This window comes from Oncorhynchus gorbuscha, unplaced genomic scaffold (genome assembly GCF_021184085.1).
Source record: "Oncorhynchus gorbuscha isolate QuinsamMale2020 ecotype Even-year unplaced genomic scaffold, OgorEven_v1.0 Un_scaffold_1156, whole genome shotgun sequence".
NCBI classification, from domain to species: domain Eukaryota; kingdom Metazoa; phylum Chordata; class Actinopteri; order Salmoniformes; family Salmonidae; genus Oncorhynchus; species Oncorhynchus gorbuscha.
Window position 1 is genome coordinate 59,935 of NW_025746022.1, and position 12,828 is coordinate 72,762.

General features: G+C 43.8%; 1 protein-coding gene across 1 annotated transcript; it reads left to right on the forward strand.

Annotated features, from left to right (window-relative positions):
* Positions 1 to 1,083: 1,083 nt before the first annotated feature.
* On the forward strand, positions 1,084 to 9,127 carry LOC124021640 (zinc finger and SCAN domain-containing protein 2-like). Its single transcript, XM_046336775.1, has 2 exons — positions 1,084 to 1,574; positions 7,640 to 9,127. Exons 1-2 carry the CDS (start codon positions 1,328 to 1,330, stop codon positions 8,101 to 8,103), a joined length of 711 nt encoding a protein of 236 aa, XP_046192731.1. The 5' UTR covers positions 1,084 to 1,327; the 3' UTR covers positions 8,104 to 9,127.
* Positions 9,128 to 12,828: the final 3,701 nt, after the last annotated feature.

Consider the following 12,828-nt stretch of genomic DNA (forward strand, 5'->3'; position numbering starts at 1 on the left):
GAGACATGGGCATCTCGTCGTTATATACAGATCTCTGGCTTCAGCCTCTTGTGAATTAGAAAGGAAAGTTGGCGGTTCACAGTTCAGATGCTTTGTCCTGATCTGTTTCACCTGTCTTTGTGATTGTCTCCACCCACCTCCAGGTGTCACCCGTTTTCCCCATTTAGTCCCTGGGTATTTATACCTGTGTTATCTGTCTGTCTGTTCGTCTTCTCTTATCAAGTGTGGTTTTGCCGTGCGCCTGCCCCCTCATCGCTGGTCCTCCCAGTTTTGACCCTTGCCTGCCTTGACTCTGAACCCGCCTGCCCATTCTGCCTGCCCTGCCCTCCCCTCCAGCACGCCTGCCATTCTCTCCCTCCTGGACTCTGACCTTGTTTATGATCCTTTGTCTGTCCACGACCTGTCTCTTGCCCCTTGGATTATAATACATATCAGAGACTGTGATTTTGCCAAAATTACATAATTACTCCTGTCTAAATAAAATGATTCAAAACACTTAAATAGATGTGGATTGTTTCAAACCACAAGTGTATAGGCCTATGCTATTGGGGAAGCCAGCAGTTTGCACGTGTGGAAACAGGCCTAGCTGTTTACTGGGGCCCCTCCTGATCAGCCTCTACAGTAATGATCTGCCTTCTGTCTGTACTGGGTCCAAAGTACACATGCAGATTATACAGTGATGTGTGCATGCAAAGAGAAACAACAAGCTGCACAAGAACTCACAGCAGAAATCGTCCCATGTTACAAAGTGGCTCAGTGACTCATGTTTGCGTCTCCTATAATGTTCTATACATACGGCATTGTTTGATTACAGAGACAGCAAAACTGTACTTCAATGATATGATAATGCTATGGCCCCCTCCCTTAACATACTGCTTGACTAGTTGGGCCCAAGCTTGCTGTACAACATTGCAACTCATTCAGTCTGTCCATAGACAAACTATATTGTGAAATACATGTACCCATGTCGTGTATTCAAGTTCGTAAATGGCAATAAAATAAACTTTTCCCTGAACTGCGTTACCAACTCCAGTCAATAGAGGGCGTTTTGCAGGCGAAGCTGCTGGTGTGACGTATAATCTAGTGGACGGGACGCTTCTTTAAACAACAGCTAGTTAAGCCTCTTCGGTAGCTTGCTAGCAAATATAGCCGAAACATTAAAGCTCTTTATACACTTTCTGTGTATATTAGCCTCTGTGTTTTAAGCAAACTTATGTTGTATAGCTAGTTGCCGCATTTAATTTCATTTTACGTTGTTAGTAGTCAGCTAGCTGGTTTGCTAAATTAGTTCAGCACTAATGCTAACTAGCTAGCTAGCATCCCGACCATGAACTCACTAAACTACTCCCTCCCTGCTAAAGAAGAGGTCTGCTGGACGGAGAAAGAAACTCTCATGAAAGAGGAAGAGGTTACAGTGAAAGAGGAAGAAGTTACGGTGAAAAAAGAGGAAGAAGACTTCAGAGTGCAAGAAGAGGATTTTATTGCTAAAGAAGAAAAGGAAGAGTTTGGATTGAAGGAGGAGGGCGAGATTACTGTCACATTGGAGGAGGAGACTGGAGATCTGATTAACTCCAGTGAGTATTGTCTTTAAAAACAGAGGCACATCCTCTGCTGTTGTTGAATCATTGTGTGGTTTTTAAGGTGCATTCTACTGAAGTTCTACACTTGGATATGTTGGTCTGTACTGTATTGTTAGTAATGGATCAAATGCTTCCCATATCTCTTCATGCAGTGCTTCGTTCAGTTTTTTATTTTATTCATTTATTTTACCTTTATTTAACCAGGCAAGTAAGCTAAGAACAAATTCTTATTTTCAATGACGGCCTGGGAACAGTGGGTTAACTGCCTGTTCAGGGCCAGAACGACAGATTTGTACCTTGTCAGCTCGGGGGTTTGAACCGCTCTTCCCACTAGGCTACCCTGCCGCCCCACATCATCATATTTGTTCAATCACGTGTCATGAATTCATTATGACATCATCGTATTTGTTCAATCACGTGTCATGAATTCATTGTGACATCATCGTATTTGTTCAATCACGTGTCATGAATTCATTATGACATCATCATATTTGTATATGGTTTACGTTACTTGGTCGCAAATGGGTCTTCCAAATGGACAATGACCTCAAGCACACTTCCAAATTTGTGGCAAAATGGCCATATCACCTCCACCCTACCTGACACCCTAGACCCACTCCAATTTGCTTACCGCCCAAACAGGTCCACAGACGATGCAATCTCAACCACACTGCACACTGCCCTAACCCACCTGGACAAGAGGAATACCTATGTGAGAATGCTGTTCATCGACTACAGCTCGGCATTCAACACCATAGTACCCTCCAAGCTCGTCATCAAGCTCGAGACCCTGGGTCTCGACCCCGCCCTGTGCAACTGGGTACTGGACTTCCTGACGGGCCGCCCCCAGGTGGTGAGGGTAGGCAACAACATCTCCTCCCCGCTGATCCTCAACACGGGGGCCCCACAAGGGTGCGTTCTGAGCCCTCTCCTGTACTCCCTGTTCACCCACGACTGCGTGGCCACGCACGCCTCCAACTCAATCATCAAGTTTGCGGACGACACAACAGTGGTAGGCTTGATTACCAACAACGACGAGACGGCCTACAGGGAGGAGGTGAGGGCCCTTGGAGTGTGGTGTCAGGAAAATAACCTCACACTCAACGTCAACAAAACTAAGGAGATGATTGTGGACTTCAGGAAACAGCAGAGGGAACACCCCCTATCCACATCGATGGAACAGTAGTGGAGAGGGTAGCTAGTTTTAAGTTCCTCGGCATACACATCACAGACAAACTGAATTGGTCCACTCACACTGACAGCGCCGTGAAGAAGGCGCAGCAGCGCCTATTCAACCTCAGGAGGCTGAAGAAATTCGGCTTGTCACCAAAAGCACTCACAAACTTCTACAGATGCACAATCGAGAGCATCCTGGCGGGCTGTATCACCGCCTGGTACGGCAACTGCTCCGCCCTCAACCGTAAGGCTCTCCAGAGGGTAGTGAGGACTGCACAACGCATCACCGGGGGCAAACTACCTGCCCTCCAGGACACCTACACCACCCGTTGTTACAGGAAGGCCATAAAGATCATCAAGGACATCAACCACCCGAACCACTGCCTGTTCACCCCGCTATCATCCAGAAGGCGAGGTCAGTACAGGTGCATCAAAGCTGGGACCGAGAGACTGAAAAACAGCTTCTATCTCAAGGCCATCAGACTGTTAAATAGCCACCACTAACATTGAGTGGCTGCTGCCAACACACTGTCATTGACACTGACCCAACTCCAGCCATTTTAATAATGGGAATTGATGGGAAATGATGTAAATATATCACTAGCCACTTTAAACAATGCTACCTTATATAATGTTACTTACCCTACATTATTCATCTCATATACATATGTATATACTGTACTCTACAACATCGACTGCATCCTTATGTAACACATGTATCACTAGCCACTTTAACTATGCCACTTTGTTTACTTTGTCTACACACTCATCTCATATGTATATACTGTACTCGATACCATCTACTGTATGCTGCTCTGTACCATCACTCATTCATATGTCCTTATGTACATGTTCCTTATCCCCTTACACTGTGTATAAGACTGTAGTTTTGGAATTGTTAGTTAGATTACTTGTTGGTTATCACTGCATTGTCGGAACTAGAAGCACAAGCATTTCGCTACACTCGCATTAACATCTGCTAACCATGTGTATGTGACAAATAAAATTTGATTTGATTTGATTTGAGTCAAGGTATTGGAGTGGCCATTACAAAGCCCTGACCTCAATCCTATATAAAATATGTAGTCAGAACTGTTATATTAGAATGCATGAAAGCCAATGAGAACCATGGCAAAACTTCTCTAAATGTATGTTAGCTAGCTAAATTAGCTATATTATGAATACAACTTTCGTCTGCTGTCCACCACAACCTTCCAGAGAGTTTTCTGATTAACAAGCGGTAGGCCGTGTTTAATTTGATTGTGTATTAAAAACGCATGTTGAGATCATTGTGAGGGGTTTTCTCCTGTAGTTGGGGAATGGGGCCTCCTGGGAAAATGTTGTCCGGGGTTGCAACAGTAATCAAGGGGTTCAGTGCTTAGCGAAGGGTAAATTGTTTGTAAGACTTTGGCAACTTTGTATTTATAGGCCTGGTCAACTGTGTATTTATAGGCCTGGTCAACTGTGTATTTATAGGCCTGGTCAACTGTGTATTTATAGGCCTGGTCAACTGTGTAATTATAGGCCTGGTCAACTGTGTATTTATAGGCCTGGTCAACTGTGTATTTATAGGCCTGGTCAACTGTGTATTTATAGGCCTGGTCAACTGTGTATTTATAGGCCTGGTCAACTGTGTATTTGTAGGTCAACTGTGTATTTATAGGCCTGGTCAACTGTGTATTTATAGGCCTGGTCAACTGTGTATTTATAGGCCTGGTCAACTGTGTATTTATATGCCTGGTCATCTGTGTATTTATAGGCCTGGTCAACTGTGTATTTATAGGCCTGGTCAACTGTGTATTTATAGGTCAACCTTGTATGTATAGGCCTGGTCAACTGTGTATTTACAGGCCTGGTCAACTTTGTCCTGAAGTTATCGGAGGTCACTGTCAGATAAACTTCTTGATTCTATGTTTAGCGGAGATCTTCTCTGAATAAAGTGAGGCGGAAGGGATTTCTTAGCAAATTGCGAGAAGACAATATCTGCTCATAGATTATATACACGTATAAACTACATATTGACACATTCAGCCTGAAGCAGGAAGTTTAAAACATACTTACTAGTCACCAAAGATGTTTTTGGGAAACCTGGCCTGATGTGTTTTATAAACACGTATCTTTTTATCTAAAAAACACTACTGTCATGTATGAGAGAGCCATTTTCCATGATAATGGGGTCCTGTTATGTCTGGTGAAAACCAATCACTGCATTCCACAGCAAGAACCTCATAGCAACGGTCAAGCTTGGTGGTGGAGATCGTCGGCACGTAGCCTCGTTTTCCTCAGGGGCTCTCCTCTGCAGTATATAGCTCGTCCTAAAGGGCGGCGTTGGTGTCCGCCACTTGACTGGCTTTCATTTGACTAGTACCACATGGACAGACTGACTACTACCACATGGACAGACTGACTACTACCACTACTACCACATGGACAGACTGACTAGTACCACTACTACCACATGGACAGACTGACTAGTACCACATGGACAGACTGACTACTACCACATGGACAGACTGACTACTACCACATGGACAGACTGACTACTATCACATGAACAGACTGACTACTACAACATGGACAGACTGACTACTACCACATGGACAGACTGACTACTAACACATGGACAGACTGACTACTACCTCATGGACAGACTGACTAGTACCACATGGACAGACTGACTAGTACCACATGGACAGACTGACTAGTACCACATGGACAGACTGACTACTACCTCATGGACAGACTGACTACTACCACATGTACAGACTGACTACTACCACTACTACCACATGGACAGACTGACTACTACCACATGGACAGACTGACTAGTACCACATGGACAGACTGACTACTACCTCATGGACAGACTGACTAGTACCACATGGACAGACTGACTACTACCTCATGGACAGACTGACTACTACCACATGGACAGACTGACTACTACCACATGGACAGACTGACTACTACCACATGGACAGACTGACTACTACCACATGGACAGACTGACTACTACCACATGGACAGACTGACTACTACCTCATGGACAGACTGACTAGTACCACATGGACAGACTGACTACTACCACATGGACAGACTGACTACTACCACATGGACAGACTGACTACTACCACATGGACAGACTGACTACTACCACATGGACAGACTGACTACTACCACATGGACAGACTGACTACTACCACATGGACAGACTGACTACTACCACATGGACAGACTGACTAGTACCACTACTACCACATGGACAGACTGACTACTACCACATGGACAGACTGACTACTACCACATGGACAGACTGACTACTACCACTACTACCACATGGACAGACTGACTAGTACCACATGGACAGACTGACTAGTACCACATGGACAGACTGACTACTACCACTACTACCACATGGACAGACTGACTACTACCACTACTACCACATGGACAGACTGACTACTACCACATGGACAGACTGACTACTACCACATGGACAGACTGACTACTACCACATGGACAGACTGACTAGTACCACTACTACCACATGGACAGACTGACTAGTACCACTACTACCACATGGACAGACTGACTACTACCACATGGACAGACTGACTAGTACCACTACTACCACATGGACAGACTGACTACTACCACATGGACAGACTGACTACTACCACATGGACAGACTGACTACTACCACTACTACCACATGGACAGACTACTACCACATGGACAGACTACTACCACATGGACAGACTGACCACTACCACATGGACAGACTGACCACTACCACATGGACAGACTGACTACTACCACATGGACAGACTGACTAGTACCACATGGACAGACTGACTACTATCACTACTACCACATGGACAGACTGACTACTACCACTACTACCACATGGACAGACTGACTACTATCACTACTACCACATGGACAGACTGACTACTACCACATGGACAGACTGACTACTACCACATGGACAGACTGACTACTACCACATGGACAGACTGACTACTACCACATGAACAGACTGACTAGTACCACATGGACAGACTGACTACTATCACTACTACCACATGGACAGACTGACTACTACCACTACTACCACATGAACAGACTGACTACTACCACATGGACAGACTGACTACTACCACATGGACAGACTGACTACTACCACATGGACAGACTGACTACTACCACATGGACAGACTGACTACTACCACATGGACAGACTGACTAGTACCACATGGACAGACTGACGACTACCACATGGACAGACTGACGACTACCACATGGACAGACTGACGACTACCACATGGACAGACTGACGACTACCACATGGACAGACTGACGACTACCACATGGACAGACTGACTACTACCACATGGACAGACTTCAATAGTGTGTTTGTGTGGGGAGCATGCTGTTTATTTAGTCAGGCAAGCCCACATTATTCTGACATATTTTAGAATGTTAATTATGTGTATGTGAATGCATAATACCATTGGGTGGTTCTATTATGGGACACAGGCCAGGTCATTATAAATTATTCCATTTCATTGAGGGAAACTATATTTACTATCACTGTTGTGGTTGTCTCACCAAGCTACCTTAAGATGGATGTACTAACTGCAAGTTGCTCTGAATAGTGACCATACTATTCCCTTAAAGCCACACAGTGTAAAATACATGGGTCATGTGAACATTGGAGCACATGCAACACATGCTAAGAGACAATGGAGCACATGCATCACATGCTAAGAGCACTTGACTGTAAGTCTCTCTGGATAAGAGGGTCTGACTAAATGACTAAAATGTTTGTGGAGATTTCATTCAGGTCTCCCTGTTTTAACCACTCTGTTTATCTTTAACAGAAGAGCGACCCGACTCAGAGGAACCAGAGACGTCTGAACCAGTGAGACGACACCACTGTTCCCAGTGTGGAAAGAGTTATACCCATTTAGGGAGTCTTAAAAACCACAAGAGAACACACGCAGAGAAGAAGTCTTACAGCTGCTCTCAGTGTGGAAAGAGTTTTAGCTGGTCTGGGCAACTGAAAGAACACGAGAGAATACACACAGGAGATAAGCCTTACCATTGTTCCCAGTGTGGAAAGAGTTTTTTCAAGTCATCACATCTGAACGAGCATAAGAGAACACACACAGGAGAAAAAACATTCCAATGCTCTCAGTGTGGAAGGACATTTTCCCGATCAGGGGACCTGAAATCTCACGAAAGAACACACACGGGGGAAAAGCCTTACCACTGTTCTCAATGCGGAAAGAGTTTTACCCGTTTAGGGAACAAAAAATGCATGAGCGAATACACACAGGAGTGAAGCCTTACAACTGCTCACAGTGTGAAAAGAGTTTTGCGAAGTTAGGGAACCTTAAAATACATAAGAGAATACACACAGGAGAAAAACCATTCCAATGCTCTCAGTGTGGAAATACATTTTCACGATCAGGGGACCTGAAATCACATGAAAGAACACACACAGGGGAAAAGCCTTATCACTGTTCCCATTGTAAAAGTAGTTTTAGCTGGTCAGGGCAACTGAAAGAGCATGAGAGAACACACACAGGAGTGAAGCCTTACCACTGCTCGCATTGTGGAAAGAGTTTTAGAAGGTTGGGGTCCCTTAAATCACATAAGCTGTATACACACACAGGAGAAAAGCCATGTAACCTCTCCCAGTGTGAAAAAAGTAAGTATGTGTCATTAGGGGACATGAAAAATCCTGAGAGAACACACTCTGTAGAGAGGCCTTTCCAATGCTCTCAGTGTAGTAAGGGATTTTTCCAGTCATCGCATCTGAAAGTGCATAAGAGAATACACACAAGAGAGAAGCCATTCCAATGCTCGCAGTGTGGAAAGAGTTATACCCGGTTAGGGAACTTGAAAACGCACGAGATGACACACACAGGAGAGAAGCCGTTCCAATGCCGTCAGTGTGGAAAGCGTTTTACCTGGTTAGGGAACCTGAAAATGCATAAGGTGACACACAAAGTTGGCTAGCCTCACCTCTTTTTCCAGTGTGAAAAGGGTTTTGTTCCTTTTAAAGGACTTGAAAGAGCATGAGAAAGTACAAACATGGGAGGAGAAGACATACCACTGCTCCTCATTGCCCAAATACACTTTCAGAGGACCTGAAATCACATGAGAGAAAAGAGAGGCTGTGTTCTGACTTATGTATTTGATTAAGAATTTTTGTTTTTAGATGTTGACATGAAATTTAATTGTATATATAAAATCATACTCACAATTAGGCCTACATTTGTTTTTTTTATTTTAACCTCCAAATATCTCAAATCTGATTTAATCAAATGAAATGTGTATTCCGCTTTGATTAATTGAATGGATGGATACAAATGTGGATGTTTAATTTGACGATTTGGATATTTCAAATTGTAAATGAACAAGTAGATTAATATCATTCAGATTTCTTTATTCTAACCTTGAAACCTCTTTAATTTAGTTGTTGTTGTGTTTCGTTGACTTCTGTAGCTCAGTTGGTACAGCATGGCGCTTGTAACGCCAGGGTAGTGGGTTCGATCCCCGGGACCACCCATACGTAGAATGTATGCACGCATGACTGTAAGTCGCTTTGGATAAAAGCGTCTGCTAAATGGCATATATTCATATAAATAACTTAATTTGCGTCATCGAGGAATATGAACATGTTGTTCTGATGATAACGTTGGACATTAAAAACATTCAATACCTCCATGAATGTTCCCATCAGTATTATTCCACTATGTCAGAATAAAACATGTGCTGATTATAAAAAGGACTTGATTAATGCAACAGTTTTTTTCTGAATAGTGTAGGCTGTTAGTCTGATGATGGTAGTGTGGTGCTGGGGAGTAGTTCTCTAGAAGTTGTAGCATATGTGTGAAGGTGCATTAACTCTGGAGAACCTTAAAGGTGAGCAGCACAATCTGACATTTGATACTTAACAGGAAGCCAATAGAGGTTTTATAAAACAGTTAGCCAAAATATGAATAAAACAGTTAGCCAATAGAGGTGAGAAAACAGGAAGCTTCCTAAACAGGAAGCCAATAGAGGTTTTATAAAACAGGGGTGATGTTTTTTTTTGGTTTGAGGTCTGGAAAGAAGCCTTACTGGGATTCCTGTCAGCAGTAGTGAAGAACAGCTTGATGGGAGCGATGTTACGCGGGTGATTGGAGCGATGTTATGCTGCCCCGGTTTGGAGCGATGTTACGCGACCTGATTGGAGCGATGATACGCGGCCTGATTGGAGTTATGTTACGCGGCCTGATGGGAGCGATGTTACGCAGCCTGATTGGAGTTATGTTACGCGGCCCGATTGGAGCGATGTTACACGGCCTGATTGGAGTTATGTTACGCGGCCTGATGGGAGCGATGTTACGCGGCCTGATTGGAGTTATGTTACGCGGCCTGATGGGAGCAATGTTACGCAGCCTGATTGGAGCGATGTTACGCGACTTGATGTCCTCATCTAGAAAGTCTGTCATTCTGGTTCTCAGTGTCCTCATCCAGACAGTCTGTCAGTCTGGTTCTCAGTGTCCTCATCTAGAAAGTCTTCTCAGTGTCCTCATCCAGACAGTCTGTCAGTCTGGTTCTCAGTGTCCTCATCCAGACAGTCTGTCAGACTGGTTCTCAGTGTCCTCATCCAGACAGTCTGTCAGTCTGGTTCTCAGTGTCCTCATCCAGACAGTCTGTCAGTCTGGTTCTCAGTGTCCTCATCCAGACAGTCTGTCAGTCTGGTTCTCAGTGTCCTCATCCAGACAGTCTGTCAGTTTGGTTCTTGAAGTCTGTGTGAGTCTTTGTCCTCACATATATTTATGTCATTATTTTATGAAAGAAATCAACCGAATGTATTGTAAAAAATATTGTTGATAGTCTCTGGGATATATTTCCAATTTGTAAGTCGCTCTGGATAAGAGCGTCTGCTAAATGACTTAAATGTAAATGTAAATGTATATAATTTTCAAATCTAGAATAATACTACATTCTTGCCAGAGGGGTCTCCAAAAACACATGTACACACATAGTGACGCAATACACACATAGTTACCCAGTGCAGGGTTACATTTGCCCTACACTAAAAGCATTGCGAATGTGGCTTTCAATTACTCTTCAGTGAATTTAGCCTACTGTTAAATAACGAAACGGTGTTCATTTTGGAGCAATAGCCTTCTTAAACATGCTTACTTAAACGAAAAACATTGGTCAACAATAGAAGATACAATGGTGTAGTAGTGTATTCACGGGGTAATAGTGTAGTAGGGTATTCACAGGGGGTAATAGTGTAGTAGGGTATTCACAGGGGTAATAGTGTAGTAGGGTATTCGCGGGGGTAATGATGTAGTAGGGTATTCATGGGGGTAATAGTGTAGTAGGGTATTCACAGGGGGTAATAGTGTAGTAGGGTATTCACGGGGATAATAGTGTAGTAGGGTATTCACAGGGGGTAATGGTGTAGTAGGGTATTCACATGGGGTAATAGTGTAGTAGGGTATTCACAGGGGGTAATAGTGTAGTAGGTTTTTCACATGGGGTAATGGTGTAGTAGGGTATTCACATGGGGTAATGGTGTAGTAGGGTATTCACAGGGGGTAATAGTGTAGTAGGGTATTCACAGGGGGTAATAGTATAGTAGGTTGTTCACATGGGGTAATGGTGCTGTAGGGTATTCACAGGGGTAATAGTGTAGTAGGGTATTCACGGGGGGTAATGGTGTAGTAGGGTATTCACAGGGGTAATGGTGTAGTAGGGTATTCACAGGGGGTAATGGTGTAGGGTATTCACAGGGGGTAATGGTGTAGGGTATTCACAGGGGTAATAGTGTAGTAGGGTATTCACAGGGGGTAATGGTGTAGGGTATTCACAGGGGTAATAGTGTAGTAGGGTATTCATGGGGGTAATGGTGTAGTAGGGTATTCACGGGGATAATAGCGTAGTAGGGTATTCACAGGGGGTAATGGTGTAGTAGGGAATTTGTGGGGATAATGCTGTAGGGAATTCCCAGGGGTAACGGTGTGGTAGGGTATCCACAGGGGTAGTAGTGTATTCACATGGTGTAATGGGGTATTCACACACATATACTTATTTTCCACCATAATTTGCAAATAAATTCATAAAAAATCCTACAATGTGATTTTCTGGATTTTCTCCCCTCATTTTGTCTGTCATAGTTGAAGTGTACCTATGATGGAAATTGCAGGCCTCTCTCATCTTTTTAAGTGGGAGAACATGCACAATTGGTGGCTGACTAAATACGTTTTTTTGCCCCACTGTAGTGGATCATTAGCATCATCGCTAACAGCTACACATAGTGGATCATTAGCATCATCGCTAACAGCTACACACAGTGGTAGACAATCAGAATCATCGCTAACAGCTACATAGTGGGAGACAATCAGCATCATCACTAACAGCTACATAGTGGGAGACAATCAGCATCATCGCTAACAGCTACACACAGTGGTGGACAATCAGAATCATCGCTAACAGCTACACATAGTGGTGGACGATCAGAATCATCGCTAACAGCTACACATACTGTAGACAATCAGAATCATCGCTAACAGCTACACGTAGTGTAGACAATCTGAGAGACACAGGCATTCCTCTCTGTTTCCTCTTCAGGAAGTAGAAGGAAAATGCAAAACACTAATTTAACAACAACTTGCAAGCAATGGGCTTAGTACAACAACGCCAAATGTTTTTATGCAAATGATAACACCAACCAAAAAAGGCAATTAGGAGACTGGAAGGGCAAAGGGGCATTTGCTCTGCACAGGTAAAGGCCGTATCTGTCCACGATTGGCAAAGTGGCCCTGCTTCATGTGGCGACTCACCTAAATATCCCATATGCCACTGGATAAGAGAAGTTTTCATTGTTTTTTGGCAGAATTATGTGTTGTTGGCGGTGCGTCTTGGTCAATTGAGCTTGGAAAATGACGCCCTTCTCAATCTGCCTAATGGGCAGGTCAGCCTTGGAGGAAACTATTGGCTGTAAGAAGTAAGAGAACATCACATCTGGTTGTTTTTAAATGGCTTCTTTTCTACATTG

Excerpts from the sequence above, each read along its gene's own strand:
- LOC124021640 (XM_046336775.1), top strand. The coding sequence starts at position 1,328 with ATGAACTCACTAAACTACTCCCTCCCTGCTAAAGAAGAGGTCTGCTGG. Across the intron at positions 1,575-7,639 it reads TGGAGATCTGATTAACTCCA|AAGAGCGACCCGACTCAGAG; the intron begins GTGAGTATTGTC and ends TATCTTTAACAG.